The 25,314-nt window shown below is 41.2% G+C and overlaps 1 protein-coding gene across 1 annotated transcript in view; it reads left to right on the top strand.

The window, feature by feature from the left end:
* LOC138834386 (synaptic vesicle glycoprotein 2C) overlaps positions 1 to 25,314 on the top strand; it is a 143,107-nt gene that overhangs the window by 20,141 nt on the left and 97,652 nt on the right. The window contains exon 2 of the mRNA XM_070033019.1: positions 11,035 to 11,713. Coding sequence (XP_069889120.1) covers positions 11,134 to 11,713 — 580 coding nt within the window. The 5' untranslated portion in view covers positions 11,035 to 11,133. The remainder of the gene's footprint in view (positions 1 to 11,034; positions 11,714 to 25,314) is intronic.

Here is a 25,314-nt window from a genome sequence, read left to right as displayed (position 1 = left end):
TACATTTTTTTATTGTACAGTGGGGTTAACATTACATGAGCAAGGTAATGAGTACATTTTCTATCAAGCATTGTTGCCTCCTCCTTTGTTTTTCCCCTACCATCCCTTCCCTCCCACCTCCACAACTTATCTACCCACCTCCCCGCCAAAGTTGTAAAGTTCCTTTTCAATATAGTGTCTTGTATATCTCATTGTTACAATGGGTCAACCTGTATCCCTATTTAAGCATTTTGTTTTTTCCCTTCTATGCCTTATAAATTTCTACTTGAGAGACTTGAATTTCAAGGATATCCATTGGATTTGTTATGGAAGGCACTGGGAGTATATTTGTTTCCAATATGTTTGTTTAACTCACTTGCAAGAGTCAACAGAAAAGTTGCCAGAGGGGAGGACAGGATGTGTGGTGTCTATGTTGCATGGTGAATATTTTATACATGGCTGCGCTTACACGATCACCATTTACTGTCTAATAGCAATCAGTATTGACCAAGTTGCACATGTAAGGAGCTGGCCGAGGTGCTGAAATGCTGAAATGCCTGGTGGGTCAGATAAAAAGCACTGACAGCATTTGCTCAAGTTATTTGATTTTGGAATTGAAACTAAATCTAGAGGACAATTTTCAGTTCTTGTCTTTTTTGTCAGCAATTTTTGAGACAGTTCTAACTATTAATATATTGTTTCTCAACTCCAAGCCTACTTTTCTATCTTCTGTTTGTGATGCTGGAAATGCTTCTCTGCACCTAGATTTATTTTTCTGCAGGGAAAGGGTATTACTGGTGTTTGAATTTAGAGCCTTGTGCTTGAGAAGTCTGTCTACTACCTGAACCGTACTACCAGCCTTTTCTTGGTTTTCAACAAGGTTTCTTTTTTCAGATAAGGTCTTACTTTTTTTTTTTTTTTTTTTTTTTTTGGCCAGGGGCTGGCCTGGACCATGATCTTCCTAGCTATTCTTCTCCACTATCTAAGGAACAGACATGAACCAACATACCTGACTTGCTGGTTGAGATAGGGTCTCACTAAAATTTTTTCCAAGGCTGATTTTGAGTCATAAGCCTCTGCTTTCCACCTCCCAAGTATCTTAGATTACAGGTATGGGCTATCTCAGCTCTGTAACCTAGGTTTCTCTCTCTCTCTCTCTCTCTCTCTCTCTCTCTCTCTCTCTCTCTCTCTCTCTCTCTCTCTCTCTCTCTCTCTCTCTCATAGGTATTCTACCACTTGAGCCATACCTCTAGCCTTTTATTATATTGGGTATTTTTATAAAAGAGCCTCTAGCTCCATGATCCTCCTATTTGTGATTCCCTGTATTACTAGTAATGACAGACACACATCACAGCACCCAACAATTATGCTCCCCAATAATTGGGATAACCAGATCATACCACCACCCGTAACCACTGGTTGAAAGAGAGGTCTAGGAAGGCTTTGAACTATGATTATTTGGTCTCTGCCTCCCAAGCAACTAGGATTGCAAGCCTGAACCAACTTGATTACCTGTAGCCTAGATTTCTCAAATAGCTCTATGTTAAGCTCAACCTCTAGGAGAGAGTAGAGGAAGGCTGGGAGGCTGCGGGGGAGGGGGGTAAAGGGAGGAGGGGGAGTCCTGAAGGCTTCTTGTTGACAGCTGATGTTGTGAGTGGCATGCCCTAGATAACCTTCCTCATCTTAAAGAGGCTCTTTCTTCCTACTGAAGTAAATGATCACAGTACATAGTTTGCCAGCAAATGCATAGCTGGCCTGTGGGCTGAATGCTGTCCCCTAGAACTTAAGAAAATGACTTTCTTTAGAAATAAGGGTGGAATTAGGTCAGATGAGGCCAGTTTGGTCTGGACTTAGGGTGAGTCCTAAGTCCAATGACTTCTGCTTTTATGAAAAATGATGTGAAGATGGAGCATAGATTGAAGCAATGTATTGTCAGCTGAGAGATGCCAGTGATTACTAACAACCATTCGTTAAGAGAGATCATGGGACAGAGTCCCTTCGTGGCCTCCAAGGGAGCAGGGTCCTGCTGACATTGTGATTTTAGCCTTCTAGCTTCCATATTGTGCAAGGATAGACTGTTGTTTTAAACCACAAGGTTTGTCGTTATTTACATGATGGTCCTAGGAAGTGACCCATGGTCACGTAGCCCCTCTCACAGTCACAAGCACAAGACCACTAGAAAAGGGTCTCAGACCCACAGAGTCCCTCCTTGGATCCACAAACCAGCTGAAAGCCCTTTACTTTTCCCAAAGTCTAACCCTGCAGTTCTATGGGCCTTTCTCTGAGCTTATTTAGAGGCCCCTCCTCCTAAGCTCATACCATTGCTCCCCCAGGCCAGAGGTGGCAGATTCCTTTCATTGAAATTGTTACCTTCATGATACTTTAGAATTCTCTCTTCACTTTTTCTGTTATCTGGTCAACTTCAGAATTATTTACAGGAAATTTTCTCCTTTCAGTCTCCTGGCTACATCCCAACTAACAGAGTAATCCTGATATGCATTCATCATCAATTTCCTGTGAAATCACACACTCTGTCTTCCTCCTTCTCCGTAGGTAACTTGACAATCTACTTACCAACTCTTCTGCCTACCTTCTTAACCTTTGTGAGCTGGGCTGCAACCTCCTCCTCTCCTCTAGTCTTCTCTCTCCTCCTGTTTTCTCCCCATTTCCTTTCTTCTCTGTCTACACGTACTCTCTTGATGATCTTCTTCATCCTCATGCCTTTAAAATCCCACTCTGTGCTGTTGGGTCACAAGTATCTACTTTTTCCCCAGACCTCTGACTCTTGAAGTTAACTATGAACTCATCCCTCCTTTGGCTGTTTCATAGACACTTTAATTGGTCCAAAACCTGGACTCCCAATCCCTTCTGCATCCCACCAACCAGATGCTTCTATATCCCACCCCACCTCAGTAGATGGACAAGATACCCTGCCTCTGACTCTCCTTGTATCTCCAGCATCAAAGTAGAACCAGAATCTGATTTCTTATAACCTCACTGCTGTTCCATACCCTTGCCTGAGCCACCAAGTTACCAAATCAGTCTATAACTGCCTGGTCCTCCATAGTCCATGCTTGGCGTAGAAGCCAGAGTAATGCTCCAAGTGATGTCAGACCTCACTCCTTCCCTGATCAAGTCCCTGCAGTGGCTCTACATCATACTAAAGAGAAGGTCATGTGCTTACTACTACCTTGCATGCTTTACATGATATGTTCTGTGACCTTTCTGAGTTCATCTGCTATTCCCCTTCATTCTGTCCCAACCACGCTGGGCTCCTTCCTCCTTCATTCTGTCCCAACCACACTGGGCTCCTTCCTCCTTCTCTAATACCCCACACATCCTCCTGACTTGGGAGTTCCTGCTTGTTCTGTCTTTTCTGCCTTAGGCATTCTTACTTGTATGTCCTCTTGAGTGCCTCTCACCTCCTTTAAGTCATTGCTTGAATTCCATCTCTGTAGCCATCACCAGAATTTTGGGATTAAGCGTACTCACCCCTCCTTGCTTTATTCTTTTTGTCACCATATAGAGAACCTCCTAATAAACTATGTGTGCTATTTTAGCTAACTGTTATTATCTTCTCCCCTAGCCAGAACAGAAGCCTCACAGGCAGGGATATTGCTTGTCATTGTTGTAACTTGAGTGCCTAGAATAGTGCCTGACATAGCAGAAAGTCAATTTCTATCTACTGTATGATAAGAATAATAGGTCACCTATAATAGCTCAGGTGATTATGCAAGTAATTTGCAAAAATGAGTATACAGAGGAATTAAATACTGTCAGAAATGACTAATAATTTAACAGAAAACACACAATTCCAATATTTGGCTTCTTATGAAAGTTAATAAGCAATCCCAAAATGCATTAATTGTCTCATTTTGAAGTATCATAAGTCAAGAATATCAGGGTATTGCAAAATGTGAGGATTTTTTTCTTTAATTCAAACAATTTGAGAGTGATAAGATCTTTTTGCCTTTGTGAATTCTAAATGCTTAATATATAGTAACACCAGTAATATTCCATTGACTATGAAATAAACACTGCCATGGAATAAACTGGCACAAGAGTCAGGGTTTTTTGCATACATAATTAAAATATAACAATCAAAACTCTTATAGTTTTCAGATTTCTTTTCAAGTGATACTATGTTTGGTGATTAAGAATTAATTACAAACCTGGAGGCTATGCCTACAATCCTAGCTACTCAGGAGGCTGAGATCTGAGGACCATAATTCAAAGACAGCCTGTACAGACAAATTGAAGATTCTTATCTTCAACAAACCAGCAAAAAAATTGGAGAAGTAGCTCAAGCTGTAGAGTACCAGCCTTAAATGGAAAAGGCTAAAGTAGAGCATCAGTCCCTGAGTTCAAGCCCCAGTACTGGTGAGCACATGCATGTCACAAAAATACACCACACCACACCACATGAATCATTAAAATCTGGGTGGTTTGAGAGCAGCCTGGATAGAAGAGTTATGAGACTTCATCTCCAATATTACCAGCAAAAAAAGGGCTGGAGGCGTAGTTCAAATTATAGAGTGCCAGGTGAGCAAGCAAAGACAGGCAAGCATGAACTGCTGCTTTCAAACCCTGGTGCTACAAAAATAAAAAGGATTACATATGGTAAAACTAAAACCATAGAGAACCCAGAGCAAAGATGATATGCAAATCAATAACAGTTTTTATTTTTAATAACTATAATTAAACTAGATAAGGAATATTTTAAGAGCCATTAAAGGAAACAATTTTCTCTAGAGACTTAATGTTTACAGTATTCTGTTAAGATCAATCATTTTAAAATGTTTTATTCTTGAAAGCAGTAAAATATCTACTGATCTTTTTAAACTTTGCAATATACCTAACTATGCAAAAAAAATCACAGTTCAAGGAAAGGTCATTCACATTTAGTTTACACAATAAAGTAGGAAAATGTTGAAGATATTTATTTTTCAAATTATGTTTGGGGAAGTGTTTGCCTACACAGAACATAAGGAACCATTTCAGGGAGGGCGGGGTGGAGGATGGGACCTGTGATTGACAGATTGTGTAAAATCAACAAAAGATCAAGTAATGTGCTCAGCACCACATAAACAGAAAAAGCCAGAAGTGGCACTATGGCTCCAGTGGTAGAGCGCTAGCCTTGAGCTGAAGAGCTGAGGGACAGCACCCAGGCCCAGAGTTCAGGCTCCAGGACCAGCAAAAAAAAAAAGATCAAGTGATGTGTAAGTAACAAGGGTTTGAGTTTTTTTAAGGGACTTGGAAAGCATGTGTGAACATTATTTTTAAAGAGTAATATCAAAGATATATGTATAATTAAACAACATGAAAATTAATAAAGTAATAAGAGATAAAAATGGGACTGTGTCCCCATTTGGGAAAAAGAGGACAAAAAGAGGAGAAAAGAAACCTGGCACAAAATGCCATGATGAGTGTATGGGAACAGAGTGTGAGGATGGTTGGAGACAGGGTGAGATCAGAGACACTTGCGAGATCTGCAACACTTGCAGAAGTTGCTCTGGGGAAGTTTTGACTTCTGTATTTCTATGTGAACATTGGAAGCACAGTGCTTTTGAAATTCATTTCAAGAACTAGCACAGTGTTTGGGGGCCTAGAGAAGACATTTTAAGCCACAGTAACTTGAGTCAACTCTAATTTTCCTATAGAAATAGGGTAACAATGAAAGAGTTAGCATTTTATTGTCAACACGGAAGTTCTCTGGGGAAGTAGCTTCCCACTGCATCATAAATAGCCTAATGAAACTGCAAAAAGGACCAGGGAATGACAATGAGAGGACAATGTCTTAGTGTGTGTTCTAGGGCTCTGGGGTACATGACGTTTGAGAGAAGATCAGAAATAACTGAGGGAGGGAAGCCAGAAATGATCTAGGGGAAGAGCATTCCAGATAGGTGGAACTGCAGGAGCAAAGATCCTGAGGCACATGGGTCAGCATGTTAGAAGCCAACAAGTCTATCTGGAGTGAGAAAGGAATAGTGAAAGATGAGTCAAAAGAGGAGCCAGATCAGGTCACATAGGATCAAAGGTTGGGGAAGGAATTCTCTGAAGGGATTTTACCATACTTTTGGAAAGGGTTTCTCTGGCTGCTATGTGCAGAAAAAAAAATCTCTAGTGGGCAAATGTAGAACCAGGAGGATGGTGGAGTTGTGGGGTAAAGTGGTTGCACTGTCCAGGTGACACACAATTCTAAGCTGGGCCAGGGAAGGAACAAACAGCAGAGATGGAGAGAAAAGGATGAGTGATTCCAAGGTATTTGACCATAAAGTTCACTATTTATTTTTTTTTGATAAGCATTTAGAAAACATTTCTTGGAAAGGAATTTTGGAAGACATCATTGTATGTAATTAAATGCCAAGGTTTCTTTCACTCTTGAAAGAGCTTGTATATTTTGTGTTGTGGTGCTAACAATGTAACAATGTGAGCAAGTAAAGATACCTACAAGTTAATGAGAGAAAGTGAACTCCTTCCTCTTGAGGATATGGTCCACAGGGAGTTATGCTATCAGCCCTAGGACCAGGATAGTGAGAGAAAGCATGGGGAATCTATGTTACTTCTGGTACTTCTGTGTCTAACAGTCATGTGTACAAAGGCTCTCAGTCGATGTTTGTGATGTCTTTTTTGGTTTTTATATTTCAATCTATGCTGCATTCTTGCTGTGTCCTTTAATAAGGAAGTCCTTACTTTCTCTTTTGCTTGGCCAGCTTCTTCTCTATCACAAATGCCAGCATCCAAAAAAAATATCAGCATATAGGTCTTTTCACATTGTAGGCCAATTATCTGTTTGTTGAATGATGAGACTAAGTGGGACATCCTTGGAGTGAAGGGCCATGCCTCTCACTTCTGGCTGGAATAGCCTATTCCCTGCTAGGGACGGATGTAAAATAGCTATACTGTGTCAGGTGGAGTGTGCAATGTTCACCCAAGGTGACCTTGGACACTAAGAATGGGATGAGCCAAAACATGTCCCTGCTCTTAAAGAACTTGGACACTGCTGTGGTGCATGGGTGACCCCTGGATTCTCTGATGTCACTATCACTGGGGGGTCATCTGAGTTCATATGTGCTGTGTAATATTCCATAGTGCACAGGGCAGGCTTTAAACCAAGGAGTCCCTCCTGTCCCCACAGCTAACTTATACTCAACTGCTGAGCTTGAAATTCTACCATTTATGCATTTCTTTTTCAACCAAGCAATGAAGAAAGGAATGCCTCCAAGAAGTACTTTTAAGTGATAAAAAGAAATTTTATTTGAAAAGAAAAAACAAAACTGAGGGGAGGGCACCATGACTTCTTATGCTGCTTTTACTTGTACATAGACTTGTGCTTTCTTCCTCAAAGTTTCTCTCCCTCTCTCCCTTCCTCCCTCTCTCTCTTTCTCTCTCTTCTCTCTCTCTGTCTCTGTCTCTCTCTCTCTCTCGTGCGTGCACTCTCTCTCTATCTTTCACACACACACACACACACACACACACACACACACACACACACACACACAGTCCCTGGCACAGTGAAAGTCTGCCTAGATGTCTTTTCAGCACATAGAGATACTGTACACCAACAGATCCCTAGGCAGGGCTTGGAACCCTAAGTACCCCCAATGCCCCAGTTCTCTCACTTTTCAGACAGGGGGAGTCTTATACCACACAGCTGCTTGGTCCCTGAGCCACAGAGTGCTGGCTGGAAGAGTGGGGGGGAATCATTCCAGGGAGGCTCTGGTGCTTTCTTTCTAGAAGCCACAAGCAAAGGAAACAATGAGTAGAGCACCCCAGGGGACAGTGCCCCCTAGGATTTGCCACCAGGCTCAGGAGCTGCTGAAGTAAACAAAGGCAGCTGCTTTTGTGGCTATCTCCAGGAACCCTGAAAAATGAAATGTTTACTAAGTAAAACTTGGACAAAGCAGGAGGAGAAAATATATCATTTCCAGACAGTAAAGGGGAGAAAAGTGGGAGGCCAAGGGGCCCTGTTTCCTCCTCTTGTTGACATTCTGCAAGTGAACTGAGGTCCAGGAAAAAGTGTCTCTCTGTATTCAATTTACTAGGAATGAAGCAGACTTACAGCTGGCTGTGCTTTTAAATTGCATCAAAATGCTGCAAATAGGTTCATTACATTGCCCTGGTTCCCCCCAGGCAGGGCAGGCAGACAGACTGACATTCTTTTTGGACCTTTCCTTTGTAAGCTGAACTTCAGGGCGTGGAGCTCAGCATTGAACCCCCTGCGATCTGATCTGCCTTTCCTTAGCATTGTAACTCCCAGACTCCCAGCCACGCTACCACACTGGGGGAGGGTACTACCACACTACCTAATGACTAACCAACAGTTGGTCCTTTCCCCAAAGGAACTCCTCAGCATTATCACTGCTGGGCAATAATTCTATGGATAAATGACACTCTTCTTTAATTCCAAATAAATTGGCTTTCTTAGGGTAGGTACTATATACTGAATTTTCCCTTTGATGTCATTTGTTACTGCAATGCTGCTATTTCTTACTTTGCATTAATGTCACCAAGCTAGTAAGAGGCAAAAGCTAGAACTCACAAACAGGATCACTGTTTATGTCTTATAATGTAGGTCATTTTAATGTGTCTGGGACACCTGTTTACTCAAAGGATGGCGTGGTGTTTTCATGTAGGGTTTGGAACATGCATTGTTCCAGTGAGAATGAAAAGTGGGAATAGTTTAAATAATTGCTCAAAAAACAATGTTTGGTTGGCCCCACAGCTGACTTTTACACACCCAAGATAAACAGTCTAATAGATCAAGAGGGCCCACTTCTTTGTCCACTACTTCCAATGATAGGTGAGCAAAAGAAACAGAAACTAGTGTTATTTCATCATAGCTCTGAGGAGAGCCTAGGTAGATGAGAGGTGAGAATAGGTAGGTGGTTACAGGCATTTGTTCCACATACAAGGTACAGCTGAGAGTTGGGTGTTTCTCTTTAATTTTGCTGTTTGTACATAGGATCTTTTCCTCCAACTGTTCTCTTCCTTCCTAAAACCTGTCATTAACCACACTAAGTACAAGGTGCCCTGACTTTGAAGTTGTCAGTTCATTACAAGATGATTACCTTCAGAATCAACATGATAACAAGTGTGAAAGAGCAGAGCTAATAAGATGTAGAAAATGAATAGGCAACGATTGCCCAGGTTTGACAAGTAGGACTCTAAAGGAAACCCATGCTTTGATCTCCAGACTGTATCTGTCTAGCTCTTGTGACTTTCTGCTACAGTTTAGTCATCGTTTCCTCCCAAGGGTTTGTGTGCAGGAAGCTTGGTCTCCAGCATGTGTGGAGAATCTGGAAGAGGTGAGCCTAGTGGAAGTTATTAGGTCATGTTGCTCTCATGGAGTGATTTTCTTCCTGTGAGAAAGGGTTATTATATAAAGAACAAGACTTCTCTAGTCCCTTGCTTCTTGTCTTCCTACATAATCTCTTCCGCATGCAGCCCTTTCCCTTCCTCTTTGCCAAAATATGATGCAGCCATGGGGTCCTCACCAGAAGTTGAGCAGAGGGATTATCTGAACTTGGGCTTCCAACAGCCAAAACTGTGAGCTATATAAACTCTATTTAGTGCCCACCTTCAGGTATTTTGTCATAGCAATGAAAAATCAACTAATGTACTCCTCTTCCCTAAAATAATCTTAGAATAAAACACAAGGAACCTTCCATGGCTTTAGTTTGACTGCAGATTACATGATGAATTCTCATTATCAAAAATTCTTGGGTCATCTTTCTGTGTTGACTTCCAGTTTTCTTGTGATATATTCAGATGATCATTAAATACACATTTGTATTTTATACTGGGTATGCAAAGAAAAGAAGTGACCATTAGATATGTCAATATTTTCCAAGTTCCCAAACTTAGGAACTTGGAAAATTAATGATGAGTGAGAATGATGTTTTTACTTTTATGTTATCTAGGTATAAGGATAGATATTAGCTCATTTGAGCCACAGGAAGACACAACTTGGTATACAAGTGAGATATAAGTTATTATATATAAGGTCAGCTTGAATTTAAGGAGCCAAGACATGGGGGTCTCTGAATGGGAGAGAAAACCACACAATGGTCGTGGAAGGCTGCAGACTTTAGTGTGTAAGACAGTAGCTTAGCGGCATGGCAGTAGGATAAAATAGGAAAGTGTGTGTGTGTGTGTGTGTGTGTGTGTGTGTGTGTGTGTGTGTGTGTGTGTGTGTGTGTGTGTGTGTGTGTGTGTAGATTAAGCCCTGGTGGTCTTACAAGACAGGGTTGATAAAGTACATCCCATTGGATTAACCTGTCCCCCCTGGCCTGGGGATGGTCTCTGAAGGGACAGACATCCATGAACAAGCCATATGTTCTAATTCAATGACTATCAAGTGCAAAATCATCTGATGCACTCTATCAGTCTCCTATCAGTACAACTGCTATACAAGGGGAAAATAATCATTTTCAGTTTGGGGTGCCTTTGTCTCTGTTACCATTTGTAAGAAGCAAATCCATAAAGTCAGGAGGACACCATAATTTGTCAAATAGAGGTATGGTTTAATGGCATTGGATAATGATCTGCTTGCTTGCTTTTTTTTCAAGGTCCTATAGAGTTAATTCTAATATTGAGGATTTGCTTCTGTAGTGTGTGTGTGTGTGTGTGTGTGTGTGTGTGTGTGTGTGTGTTTGTGTGTGTGTGTGTGTGTGTGCATCAGTATGCATGTGTTGTGATAAAGATTAGTTTTTTCTATCAGAGTATAATAGCATTTTGGAAGTAAGTGTGTTGGGTGCACTTATGAAGGTATAAAATGCTTTGTTTCATTCTCAGGGAATTCCATATAACATTGCTTATGTACAGAAGTCCTCAACACAGAGCAATAATAATGAGAACAACAATAACAACAATGAAAACCCTAGCTACTTCAGGAGCCGATCACACTTGCACAGAGAACCTGCCTAGGCTGCACAGGGTGCAGGGGAGGCAGATCCTGAGTCTGTGTGTGAGGCAGGAAAAAGAGACCAAGACATGATGGTAGAAGAGACATGGGGATAATAATACACCTCTCCTCTGGCTCTTCTCTTGCAGTTCTATTCTGAACCCTGAGTTGATGACGCTATTGGGGCTGAGCCGCTGAACATCGCTGCAAACAGTTCTGGTCTTCTGATTGGCCACAGTGGAGATAAGATGGAAGACTCTTACAAGGATAGGACTTCACTGGTGAAGGGTGCCAAGGACATTGCCAGAGAGGTGAAGAAGCAAACAGTGAAGAAGGTGAACCAAGCAGTGGATCGAGCCCAGGACGAGTACACCCAGAGATCCTATAGTCGCTTCCAGGATGAAGATGAGGACGATGACTATTACCCCCCTGGAGAAACCTATGATGGGGAGGCCAACGACGATGAAGGCTCCAGCGAAGCTACTGAGGGCCATGATGAAGAGGATGAGATCTACGAAGGGGAGTACCAGGGAATCCCCAGCACGAACCAAGGGAAAGACAGCATCGTTTCGGTAGTGCAGCCCAAGCGGGATGAGTACAAGGACCGCCGAGAGCTCGAGTCAGAGAGAAGAGCTGACGAGGAGGAGCTGGCCCAGCAGTATGAGCTGATCATCCAAGAGTGTGGCCACGGCCGTTTCCAGTGGGCCCTCTTCTTTGTCCTCGGTATGGCTCTCATGGCAGATGGCGTGGAGGTGTTTGTCGTTGGCTTCGTGTTACCCAGCGCTGAGACAGACCTGTGCATACCCAATTCAGGATCTGGATGGCTGGGTGAGTTGTATAACTGAAAAAAGTTTCTAGACGGTCGAGTTGTTGAGCAATGGTGTCATGGACAATAACATTGCTTTTTCTTCCAACTTAATTTTTTGTTGTTGTCGGTCATGGGGCTTGATGCCTGGGCCTGGGCACTGTCCCCAAGCTCTTGGGCTCAAGGCGAGTGCTCTATCACTAGAGCCACAGCGCCACTTCCAGTTTTCTGGTGGTCAATTGGAGGTAAGAGTTTCACCGCTTTTCCTTCCCTGGGCTGGCTTTGAACCGCTATCTTCAGATCTCAGCCTCCTGAGTAGCTAGGATGACAGGTGAGAGCCACCTGCGCTCGGCTTCAATTTCATTTTTTATTAGGAAAAAAATCTTAAAAGTAAATAATTGTACAATTGACACCTATATATAAACTATATCTATATTCTGTCATTTTTATCTCTTACATATCAATACAGCTGATTTTTATGCACTTTAAAGTAATTTGGAAGCCGGGCACTGGTGGCTCACACCTGTAATCCTAGCTACTGAGGAGGCTGAGATCTGAGGATCACCATTCAAAGCCAGCCGGGGCAGAAAAGTCCATGAGACTCTGATCTCTAGTTAACCACTAGAAAACCAGAAATGGTGCTGTGGCTTAAGCTGTAGAGTGCTTGCCTTGAACTGAAGAGCTCAGGGACAGCACCCAGGCGCAGAGTTCAAGCCCCATGACCAACAACAACAACAACAACAAAAAGTAATTTGGAGCAATCTATTTTAAGTTATATTATTAGTAAGTCATATGACTTAATGATTGAGATACATTCTGGGGATTACATCAGTACATGATTGCTGTAGGCTGGCATCATGGAATGGTTCTAAACAAAGATGACTAGGGAATCACTAGGCAATATGATCTCACGGGACCGCCACTGTATATGTGGCCTGTCCAAAATATGATCACGTGGCACACTGGTATTCAACATGACTAGACTTGCATTGGTTTCTTCTTTATTAACTTCCAAGCTGTCTGCTCCTAAAAGTTACTTGACAATTTCTAAATGCAGAGATTAATTCTCTTTGATTCTAACAAATGTCACTTAATTTTTTATATAATGCTGCAATTTAAATGTTTCTCTGCTAGTATTTTTTCCCTACAATCTATGTAAATGTCTGCTTACTTTTTTCACTTAGCCTTATCCTTAAAATATTCTCAGGGTGACCTAAAAATACTTTCCTCAAAATACGTACCTTTGTGTTGAAGCTGGAAAAAGTCCATCTTATCATAGGATATAAAATCAATTTCAGATTTATTAATATCTAAATTATATTCATTTAAAAATACTATGCCCTCCCTGTAAAATATCTAGACAGTAGATTATATTTTTAAATTAAAATTTCCATGTATCCAAGATTCTCATTCATAAAAGTGTCATTAGCATCCCAAATTTACGCAAAGAGAGAGAAGGCAAAGAAACATGTACATAGAGGAATATCCCCATTAAGACCCCACCTCAAAAAAAATCAGGAGAGATTTCAAACCCTTTTACAAATTTCCCTCCATGAATACGTCTATGTGTATAAAAAATAATGACACTAAGAAATTTTATGTACAACTAGGCTTGTCATTTCCTAACTTTTCTCTTTAACAACATAAAACAGATGGTCCAGAAGAGATTTGTCTTTTTTTTTCCTTTAATAACTTCTTTCTTTAGTATGATTCTCCTCTAGTATTTGTTTCTTTATGTTTAACTGGGGGAAAAAAACAAACATGGATCTATAAAAGCAGACTGAGGAGTCCAGTGGGAGTCAGGTGGGGAGGGGCATAATTTGCATTTTTGTTGACCCATTTGTGTGCTCAGACATCAAAATATAGACCTCAGCATACTTTTGAAGAGAAACTGTGGTCACTCATCAATTTGATCAGCCTAGCAGATCCGTTTTGTTCCTATCCCTGTATTTGGTTTCTGTTTATTTGCTTTTCCCTTTAGTGAGCGAGTATATCAGGGTTAGGCTGGATATCAACATTTTTTTCAATATTTTGCTAAAGGAATATATCAGCTCAATGTTTCCTGAAGATAGATCTTAGAAATTCATCCACATAGATATTTAATCATTGCAGGCTTAAATTGATGCCAGCTCTACATTAAAACATTATGGAAACACTGGCCCTCATGCCTTTATCTCCTGGATGCGGAACGGAAACATAGCACACTGGGTTCTCTTATCAGTCTACCTGCCAAGCTCAGCACCCTGATGACATGACACCCACAGGTGGCATTCGGAAGTATAGATAACACAGCAGGGCAATAGAAACCCAGACTTTTTCATCTGTCCATAAATGTCGCCTGCTTTAGTGAATTGAAAATGTGTCCCCAGGAATGTGTGGCTTCATTTGATGGTTTGAGTCTCCCAACAGAAGCATTTTAATGGTTTCATATCCATGCTTTCAGACTTGCATTTCAATTATTTTTGCCATTGTAATTTTGTTCATAATTGCATTCTAACAGAGTATCTTTAGACAAGCATTTAAGTTGTTTTGCCATTTTCATTTCATCAGTTAATAGCTTTGTAATATAATTACCACACCAAGTCACAGCAATGGGATCAAAAAGCAAAAAGGAAAGATGCATGACCCGTGTTTGGTGGCATTTTGTGGAAATAGGTTTTCAAAATTGTTTGTCATTTGCTACTGAGAATTGAGTCATTTTCCTCAAGGAAAACCAGGAATAAAAATATGACCCAATTTATGTTTTAATTATTGAGGAGATTGATCTTCTTTTTGTGTTTGCCAGGAGATTGACGTCAAGGTAGCTAGGACATATAATGTGTGCAGGTGTCTGAGTTGATGGCCTGGATGGTTAGATAACATTGTTAATTGGGCTGGAAGAAGTGAGAGTAAATATTTAATTATCTAATGATCTGCTCTTTGGGGGAAATAACTGCTGTCACTTTAAGATAATCCATTCTTTATTGCCAAAGTCTATTTATTAAGCATTTACAGTGTGTACAGCACAGTATTAGCATAAGACCTAATAAAACAATGAGAAGAGGCAAGATTTCTTTGTCCTAGGAAGTTATAGTTTAGAGTAGAGAAATCACATATGTGTGTCCATTACCAGAATAAGGAAGCAAGTTATCTGTAGCTAAAACAAGAACTTCAAGCAGGGCAAGTTCATTAGGGATAAGATCCTGGCTGAGACAGTAGGGAGGACCAGATGTGGAAACGATTCCAGAAATTGCCATCAAGATTTGGTCAGCTAAAGGGCAGTGCCCAGGTGCTAAGTTCAAGCCCCAGTAGTACGGGCACAAAAAAGAAGAAGAAGAAGAAGAGGAAGAGGAGGAGGAGGAGGAAGAGGAGGAGGAGGAGGAGGAGGAGGAGGAGGAGGAGGAGGAGGGAAAAGATCTATGAGCCATGTGCTAGTGGCTTATACCTGTAATCCTAGCCACTCAGGAGGCTGAGATCTGAGGATTGTGGTTCGAAGCCAACTCAGGTGGGAAAGCCTGTGAGACTTGTATCTCCAGTTAACCACCAGAAATCTGTGGTTCAAAGTGGTAGAGCTCTAGCCTTGAGCAGAAAAGCTCAGGGACAGTGCCCAGGCCCTGAATTCAAGCCCCACAATTGACAAAAAAAAATCTATGTACTGAGGGATATAGAAACAGGTCTGGATTCTCAGCCCATGGTAGCAGGGCAGGGTTCTCTCATAAATCAGGCATCTTCCCTCCACTGTTGAGGAGTAGGTGCTGGTGGGCGCACTCTGTGGGAACACAACTGACCTGGCTCCTGCTCTCTGGCTGGTGAGGGGGTTACAGTGGGTTCTGAGCAAGAAGGACATGTGAACATTTCAGGCTCAGCCCTACCCTGGTTCTGGCCTATGACAGCAGATAAAGCTCTCTGGATGCTCACCTTCCTCTCCTCCAGTGGAGGACCTGGTGAGGGGCTTGTTAGGGGACCCTGCTCTGATCTCTTTCCCTTTTCATCAGAACAGGCTCAAATTCATCTCTGACAGAATACAATTTGTGTGACTGAAAGATCTATGACCTAACAACATTTTAGGCCTCTTACCTGGAACATGGGTGGGTTCACCTGCCACAATGGTTTGAATGCAGAATTCATAGACATGTTAGGGGGCACTATAAGGAAGACTGAGATGATTCAGGTTCAGAGTTTATCTTGCCAGAGGAGTCGTGATGCTGCCCAGCTTGTGGTACTTCAGTGATATAGACAGACATGTCATCTTAGAAACCATTAGGAGACCTGGAGAGTTTTCATCACTTGCCTGGTCGATGCTAGCTACTGGCTGAACCCAGCTATACCACACCCATTGTAGCTCTTAATTCCATGTTCAGTTCAGTTCCCTAACATTGTCTTTTCAAGTCCTCTTGATTAAGCTGTCCTTTGAAAGAATATTCTCAATTCCTAATGAAATGACATCACTTTGGTATCTCAAGCTATAACCTAGAAATTCTGGGTTTGTTTGTGAATTTCAACAATGTAATTGCATACTGAGCTTAAACATTGTTCTCCCCTTTCAAAAACCTTAATGGAATGTAGAACTTGCTTTTGGTATTTATAGGATGTTCTTAGAGGTAACAATCACAAATGAAGAATTTGATTACCTCAGAGAATTAACCTATAAATTCAGCCCACAGTGCAAAATCATCTTAAAGAGACAGAGTAGCAGCCAGGCACTGGTGGCTCATGCCTATAATCCTCGCTACTCAGGAGGCTGAGATCTGAGGATCACAGTTCAAAACCAGCCTGAGCAGGGAAGTTCATGAGATTTTGATCTGTAATTCATTACCAAAAAACCAGATATTGGGCTATAGCTCAAGTAGTAGACCACCAGCCTTGAGTGAAAAAGCTAAGAAACAGCACCCAGATTCTGAAAAAAATTAAAGAGAGGGCATACATGCCCCGTGCAAAAAAGTCTTGGTTTGTCTGTCTTGTTCACTACAGTATCTTCTCTGCTCCTATCAGTGCCTGGCACATAATATCTCAAAAAATATGTGCCAAATACATGAATGGTGGTCTTGGGGAGACTTTACTGGAGGGAGAACATGTATAGAGCAGGAATGTACCATTTTGAATGGGAACTCATTAGACTTGGAGGAATGTAAAAGTGTAGACCACTTCTCAGTACAGCTCAGCATTGAGTGCTCTCTTCTAAGGATTTTCCCTAGCAGATTTCACGGAGGGATGGAGAGAGAGAGAAGGGAAGAAAATTGCCAAAGGTGCCATAGCCAACATGGGTTTATTGTTCATCAGTCTTTTGCTTTTTTTAATTTTTTTTTTTTTTGCCAGTACAGAGGTTTGAAATCAGAACCTTGATCTGGCTTAGTTTGTTTCTCAGCTGGTTTTCTATCATTTGATCCACACCTCTGGATCTACTTTTCTCAGTCATTGTTGTTGTCGTTTTGGAGGAAAGGGGGTCTCATAAACTTTTCTACCCAGGCTGGTTTTGAACCTCAACTCTCCAGACCTCTGCCTCCTGAGTATCTAGGATTACATATTTGAATCACCAGTGCCTGGCTTCCATTAGTCTTGGTTGTCTACTGAAAATCTGTTTCTGAAAGACAGATCTGTTTTTGGTGTGCTGATATCCCTGATTTCTCAGCAATTTAAGTGTTGGATCTAGCCCAGAAGCAGGACCAGAATGTCGCCTGCATTTTGGACCACAACTTGCAAAGTCATTTGAGTTTCTTCTGTCTGCTGTAAGTCCTGGTTTTCTTTTACAATATCAACTATATTAGCCAGAGCTGATGGATACATTGGGCAAAAACAGTGGTAGACCAAGAACAGCAAAGCATTATAAAGTCTATATTTGTACCTATAATTGGAATTTCATTTGGCAGCTTTTTAAGATTTTTAGTAGCTTTTGAAATTTTTCTTAAAAAATATTCCTAATTCTGCAATAAATACAGATGTTTTTTGTAAATTTAGGCTGGATTGTTGGATAGTGGACCAGTGGTTTGCATTCTACTGAACACTTTCCTATCAACTGCATGGAGCAGATGGGTATTCCTGTAGCTTCCATCAATAGCTACAGTAGTTACCCACCAAAACGCTTTCAGCATGTAATGTGCGACCAGCATATTTAGGCTCTAGGGACATGATAGTGAAGAAAATAGAAAGATCTCTCTGGGAAGACTTTTCTTTCTATAGTTTTTCTCTTGGATACTAGAGTTCCCTCTCCCCTCCTATTTGCCACTGACAGGGAAGAGTTTCCTTGGGAGTCAACCTGAACCTTCACACCTCAACGTCTCTTTGCATCCTTCTACATATTCCTCTATTCCTTTAGGTATTAATGAAAGAAGAAATATCCTATTGGGGTTCCTAGCTGCTTTCTCCAGAGAGAGCTGTGTCTGGTTTTCTGGAAATAACCAGCTCCAAATTTCTGCGATCCCCCTGCCTCCATCTATGAGTTGAGTGTCCTGTCCACTAGACTGCATGCAGACTGTAGTGCTCAGCACACAGTGCCCAGAATCAGGGCTGTTAGAGGATAAAGTCCCCGCCCTGTGTTGCTAGAAAAGCCAGCATGTTCAAGCTGGCCACAAAGAGTAGTTATACAGGGATTTTGGTTTTTCCTTTCAACTTTATTCTTTTTTTTTTTTTGTCGGTCATGGGGCCTGAATTCTGGGTGCTGGCGCTGTCCCTCAGCAATTCACCTCAAGGCTAGTGCTCTATCACTTGAGCCACAGCGCCACTTCCAGCTTTTTTTGCTTATGTGGTACTGAGGAATTGAACCCGGGGCCTCATGCATATGCAAGGCAAGCATTCGACCATTGAGTCATCTTCCCAGCCCTTTATTCCATTAAAAAAAATCATTTGCCATCTGATGGAGCTTTGGTCTCTGTTGTGAAAATGTCCTCTGGCTCTCTTTAAGAGCCTCTTGGATGTCACATTGATCCTAATGAGAATTAAAATGTTACTGACTCATCCTATCCACCAACACTAGCAAAATCTTATTTGGATTCATTATTGCCAAATTGCAAAGGAAGACAAAACAATTTATTTTGCTCCTATGCCTTATTTCTCCTAATCTTTTGCATTTTCCTAAGAGGAGAGGGGTCAGGTATGGTAGCACACAACCCTCATCCCAGCTATATGGAAAGAATAAATAGTAGGATTGTGGTCCATGCCAGAGGGACCTTATTTGAAAAGTAATAAAGGAAAAAGGATTGAGGATTTGGTCCAAGTCCCTACCAAGTGTAAGGATACCATAGTGCCCCCAGCGGAGAGGAATCACATATCAATGGAGTTGAGCCACATAGTTTGAAGACTCCTCCATGCAAAAGGAATCATTTCCACAGGACAAGAAGGGAGCAGAAGCTTGCTAAGAGGCGTCATTCTGGTACTAGGAGAGCCTCATGCTGAATGGCCTTCTACCATCCTGAGAGTCACTGGGTGTGACCACCGTAGCCAGACTCCAAACCCAAAGGCTGTTTTCTTCACTCTTGCATCCTGAATCCCTGTATCTCTAGATCCCAGGCTCTTCCCGGATGAGGATTCCGATTGCACTGCAGTACTTGCTTTATAAAACCTTACTAAGCCTGGACTCTCCACAAGTCACTTTCAGATGTGTCGTCAACTGAGAGAATTTGTTCCTGTGGACTGTGGCTTACATAAGGCATTCTGAATTGTTAATCATCCAATAACCAGATCACATCAAATAGAAATAATTCAGACCTGTAACTTGATTTTCAGATACCAATATGTAATCACACCCTGTCATAGGAACTCTCACGTATCAGTAAGAGCCTTGGCAGGACCTGAGCATCCCCCAGAATGCTTCAGAGAGTGGGAAGCTGCTCAGTTACACTCATCCTGAAGAATTAGTCTCATAAATCACTTTAGTGAGTATTCCTGACACACATACTTGCAAGCTGGCATTCTCATCTTATTCTTAGAAATTTCTTTGGGGCTTTTAAGACTGTTGAAAGAAAAGTCTAAGAGGCCCCTGGGTATACTTCTTATCTTCAGTTTCAAAACCAGACCCTTAATTGACTAGAAAAGGAGGAGGAAACAGTGAGTTCTTTCCATTTACAAAGGATTCAGTGTAAGGGAACTTGGTTACAGGAACAATGTACAGATCTTTCAATTATTCTTATATCTCTCAGCTTTGATTCTAGTTAATGTACTTATAAGCAGAGCAGTAGAGCTCTGCTCACTTAGCACTTTGACATTCTTTCACCAAAAACGTTTTAGAGAGTTAATACATTCAGTTGTGAGCCTTAGCACTTGAATATATCCAGTTCTTTGCTTATTATATGAAAATAATGCTCCAATTAATATTATTAAAAGGACTCTTGGGGGATATACTCCTGACATTCTTTTTTTAATGGAATTGAAATTGATATTAGCAAATGAAAAATATGTTAGTTCTTTTTTCAAAATTATTAATGAAAATAACATTAAAAAGAAAAGAATTCATTATGAAATATGGATTAGATGTCAGAATTGCTAAGCCATTTAGGGCTGGCTGTGTAGCTTAGTGATAAGTACCTGCTGACATGGCTGAGATCCTGGATTCAATCCAGAGTACCAGCCCCCAAAATAGTTAAAATGGTAAGTTTTAGATTCCACAAATTTTAACACATATGAGAGAAAAGAGAGAGAGAAATTGGAAGAGAAGAGAAAGAGGAAAAATAAATAGAAAGGAAAAGAAGAAAAAAAGAAGTAAAAGGAAAGTCCTTTTGTAGGTGGTTGGGCTCTAGTAGTACTTCTCTATGATGGTATCACTCATTTCCTGTGTTTGAGGAGATGGTGGACTGATGATGTGTTTACACAGATAAAAATGGACTATGAGCATCTTTCCCTACCCTTTGTGCAGAGCTAACATGACTCAGGGTCTGAATAGATCCAGTTCCTTATCAGTGGCAGCTGCTCCTGAGGCTCTAGGATTCCAGTGTAATACAGGTCTTACTTTGTTTCTCCTGGTTGGGCTGTTGACTTCCTGTTGAGCTTCCTGGAAGTAGAAAGTGGGATTTGAGAATAAATGAATTATTCTACTTGAAAACTAGAAGGAACAACCCTATAACATTTGTAAGTAAATTTTAGTTCACTTGGAGTCAGATAAATAATCAATTAGATTCTTTACTTCACTAATGTAAACTTTTGTTCAGTGAGATGTTTGTCAGGTAAATTAAGCTTACCTCTGCCACAGCCAAAGCTGTTCTTGTTTGAGCTGATTTTTAAATGGAAATCAAAAGTGTTTTATACACTTTTAAATTTATCATATCTAATTTATCATAACTAATTTATGATCAGTCAGGCTATTCCTTTTTTACTCTTTACATTTCTCTCCTACATTTCTTTTTGCAATGGTCTTATTGCTGCCATTTGAACTGCACCTAACTCTTTTCTGGATTCTTGGTGCTTTGGTGGAAAAAGCTAAATGACTTGCTCCTAAAGAGTTACAGGTTAAATCAGAGAAAATAGCTATTGGATAATTGCTGAACTCCACTCTGTGTGGGGGTGGGGGTTATACTATACTATATATCTGGCAGAGTAGTCTAAGACATTGAAAAGTTGGATTTTGTTAGCTCCTGTTTATCTTTTTCCTCCAATTGTAAATAGCTCTCTGTAAATAAAGCTATAGTGCTCAAATCTACACTCATGAGAAGAGTCAAGTCATAAACTTAAATTGTTTTTATGGGGAAGGGCAGGGTTTAGAAAGTGGTTTAAGGATTTATAATTAATATAAATATAGATTTAAGGCCTTGATATTTAAACTCCCTTATACTTACCATGCCTTTTCCATTCATCCTCTGAACTCTGCCCTAAGGAGTCTTTGTGATGGAGACTCTTGTCCCTACAATGTGGCTCTGTGGCCAGGGCTCTGGAAGCCTAAGGTCAGATTATGTCCATGGCTAGTTAGGATATAGGCTCATGTAAGTGCTACATAAACTGGTCTTCTTTATTTTTTCACTTTCATCTACTACCCACCCCTCTCCCAGATAGTCCAAGGGCAGGGCTGGTTAGGATTGCCAGATAAAATACAAGATTACAATTAAATTAGGGTGAGAAAAGAAATGAGAGAATTGTTCAGTGGCCAGTGTCTAGTACCTGTGCATTATGCAACTCTCAGAAATTTCAGAAATTCCAGATCTGGATCAGTATTTCCAAGATATACATGTGCAGACATGGGACCTGAGGATGTTATTCATGTGTAGGGTTGGGCACTGCTGACCTGGAGTGGAGCCTGACACCTTTCGTGTTCACAGGCTCCCAAGGGGGCTGAGGTTGCAGGTTGTAAGCTTCACTTTGTACCCTTCTGCTGTAGCACTTTGGGCCTTGTAACCCCAAAGCAGCAGCATCTCCACAAGTGTCATAGTGAGAGTTATAAGTAATATTGTGATCTTAAACAATTGGATATAGACAAAACGTATTTTCATTCAACAACCTACACTATTGTTTATGTGGAACAGGTGATTTATGAGTCATTTTTTCATCCCTTCCCATCCTCCCCCCACCCCCCAATCCTCCCTGCCCCCTGCCGCACCCCGCACCAAAGTTGTAAAGTTCGTCTTCGACATAACGAGTTGTACATCTCATTGTTCCAATGGGTCCACCTGTGTCATTTTGAGGAAATTTTTTCCAAAGTAAACATCAACAATAAAGGTATGCATGTTTTTCTCTACTAAATGGATATTGACTCTTTTATGCTGCTCTATCTCATCCACCATGGGAGGATTGCAGTATCACCACACCACGTTTACAGCTACAAATCCAAGCATGGACTGTGGTCAGGCAGAGAACAGTGTGGTTCTCTCAGTGGGAGTTGCTTCTTCGTGCCAGAATGGTTAAGATGGAATTTTAATGTGTCTCATTCAGTGTGTTTCCCTTCCAGCCATGTGAAATGAAATAGCTTTTCTCTGAGTAGCTTAGTTTTCTCTGCAGAATCTAATTGGATCTGAAATATCAAAAGTATAACTGTACCCAAAGAGCTGGTTGAAAACAGAGTTGATCAAACTATTCACAGGGATGAAGCCCTGCTGTAGGACTTAGTCTGGCATAAGCACACACACCCAAATGAAGGCAGATTGTATTGGAAGCAGATTATATAGGTGATTAATTATCTATGTATCTTTCTGATTCATATGGGTAAGATAACTAAAAGTGGTATGAGAGGTGTCTTCATGGAATCATCTTTCAAAATTCACTACTACTCACCCAAAACAACACCTGACTATCCATTCATCAGCCACATTCTTACAAAGTCCCTGCAAGACAGTCGTCTGTCATGTGACAATACAAAGATCAACCAGATACAACTTTGTACACAAGACACTTGTAATCCAGATGGTGCAGGAGCCAGAAGAGAGAGATTCATTATGTTTCAGGAAGGAGAACACTAAAGAAGGGCCTGAGGACAGTGTGGTATTAGAGCCAAGCTTTGACTGTGGGTAGAATTTGGAAATGTAGAGATGGGGAAGGAGTCAAGGTGGTCCTGGGAGACCGAACAGACTGAGCCAAGGCACAGATGCTTGAAAATCTTGAATTAAGTGTTACGAACATATCGATTTTCTTCAAGTGAAACATACCTAAAGGTGAACAATTGGAATGGAGGGCTGGGCCTGGCTGTACATGCGGAGCCTTAGGTGAATTTGTTCAGGTGTCAATGGGGAATGGCCAGTGTGTAGGCAGAGGCCTGGTGTGGAGAGAAGTCTTAATTGGAATGGATTGGAGAGGAGTGAGTTGCAGATGGAGAATCAGTTAAAATAAATCAGAAATAGTCCTGCCAGTAGGTGACAAGGTCCTGACCATGGGAGAGGGGCTGAAGAGGAGAAGAGTACTGTCAGTAAATCCCTGGAACTTAACAACAGATGAGCTGTGAGAGTATGGGGGGAATGTGCCAAGGCCGCTGAGGTCTCAAGCCCAGGTGATAAGCCTATGAATGGACAGGCAAGGGGAGCCACATGTGGGAAGGGCAGTGAGGTTGGGTGCACTGCAGCATAAGGACAGGCACTATGCGTATCACACAAGCTGCAGGGAACACACAGCGGAGCCTGTGAAAAGTGATGCTCAGTGAATTTTTGTGGTGGTTATGATTGTGGATCATGGGGCTTGAACTCAGGGACTGGGCACTATCCTTGACCTTTTGTGTTCAAGGCTAGTACTCTACCACCTTGAGCCACAGCTCAAAGTATTTAGGTGACTAAGATAAGAGTCTCATTGGCATTCTTGCCTAGGTTGGCTTCAAACCACAACCCTCAGATATCAGCCTACTAGAATTACGGGTGTGAGCCATCAGCGGCTGGCTTTCAGTGAAATTTTGTTTGACATAGCAACCAGGCTTCTCAGGAGACCAAGAAGAGGGTGTTATGCTTGGGGACTAGCCCTAAACATTTGAGAAATATTGGAATAGAGTGCAACAGAGCCTGCAGGAACATATGTCAAGTTGGAGGGGAAGATAGGAGAGGGATCTTTAGAGGATGCTTTAGAGGAGAAAATTGTCAAATAAATGGTAGCCAACAGAAGAGCTATTTCAGAGAGTGGGAAGGATGGTTTCCAACTACCTGCTAAATTCAGTAAGAATGTATCATTTTTTAAGGAAAGGAAATAAATCTGTGTTTTAAAAAATGATATAAGATTCTTTGGTATATATTTGTTTGGGATAGTACTTTTACGAGTGTAATTAGTCCAGAAGCTAAAAACTATGCTAGTCATTTTCTGCAAAAACTTTCATATCAGCGGCCATTATCCAGCACTTCCACATCCCTCGAGCCCATGATCATCTGTATCCACATAGGAGATACACACAGGAGAAGAATTGACAGAACCTGAGACCAGGGACAGCAGCTACTATCTCACTTCATTTAGTTTTTCAAATTGAAAGTGTTATCAGTTGCAGGTAACTCTGGATTTAAGAATAAGTTACGCTTTGCTGACATGTTAACACTGAGGTTGTCAAATAAGTAATTACAAAAGCAGTCTGAAATTTCCCAGGGCAGATATACAGAAGGGGAAAACTGACAGGATCTTATGTTACAGAAAATTATAGGGACTTTAAAATTAGCAAACAAGTTTAGCCAGCCTATTAGTTTCCTGGCATGCCGTAACAAAGCACCGCACGCAAGCTAGGTGATACAACCAACGGAAGTTTGTTTCTCATAAGTATGGAGGACAGAAATGCCATGTCCAGGTGTTGAGAGTCCCTCTGAGTAGAAACTTTCATTGCTTCTCCTGGCCTAAGTTTGCTGGTGCTTCTTTTGGAGTTTCTTGATGTGGAGATTCATTATACTACCTCTGCCTCCATTGTCATGTGGCATTTTCACCCACTGGGATCCTCCTCCCTTCTTGTAATGACAGCAGTAATGTTTCACTATGAGCTTTTCTTAACAGATTCCATCTGCAATGTTGCACTGGGAATTAGAGCTTCAACGTTTTTTTGGAGGTGACTATTATTCAACTCGTATTTTTTTAAGATGCAAAAGTTACCAAAATTAATTGTCTATACACTATCAATCTAAAATGATATTAACGATTAATGTGATAGCATTAAAAAGAATAAAATACCTTGAAAAAATGTGCCAACAAGTCAAAACTTATTCTCTGAGGACTAATAAATTGCTGAGGGAAATTGAAGGCATAAATATGTGGTAAGATATGTTCATGGATTGAAGACAAT

The sequence above is a fragment of the Dipodomys merriami genome, unplaced genomic scaffold (genome assembly GCF_024711535.1).
Source record: "Dipodomys merriami isolate MVZ:Mamm:240054 unplaced genomic scaffold, mDipMer1.0.p SCAF_213, whole genome shotgun sequence".
NCBI classification, from domain to species: Eukaryota; Metazoa; Chordata; class Mammalia; order Rodentia; family Heteromyidae; genus Dipodomys; species Dipodomys merriami.
The sequence above is the reverse complement of the archived record's forward strand: the minus strand, read 5'-3'. Positions and strand labels throughout refer to the sequence as shown.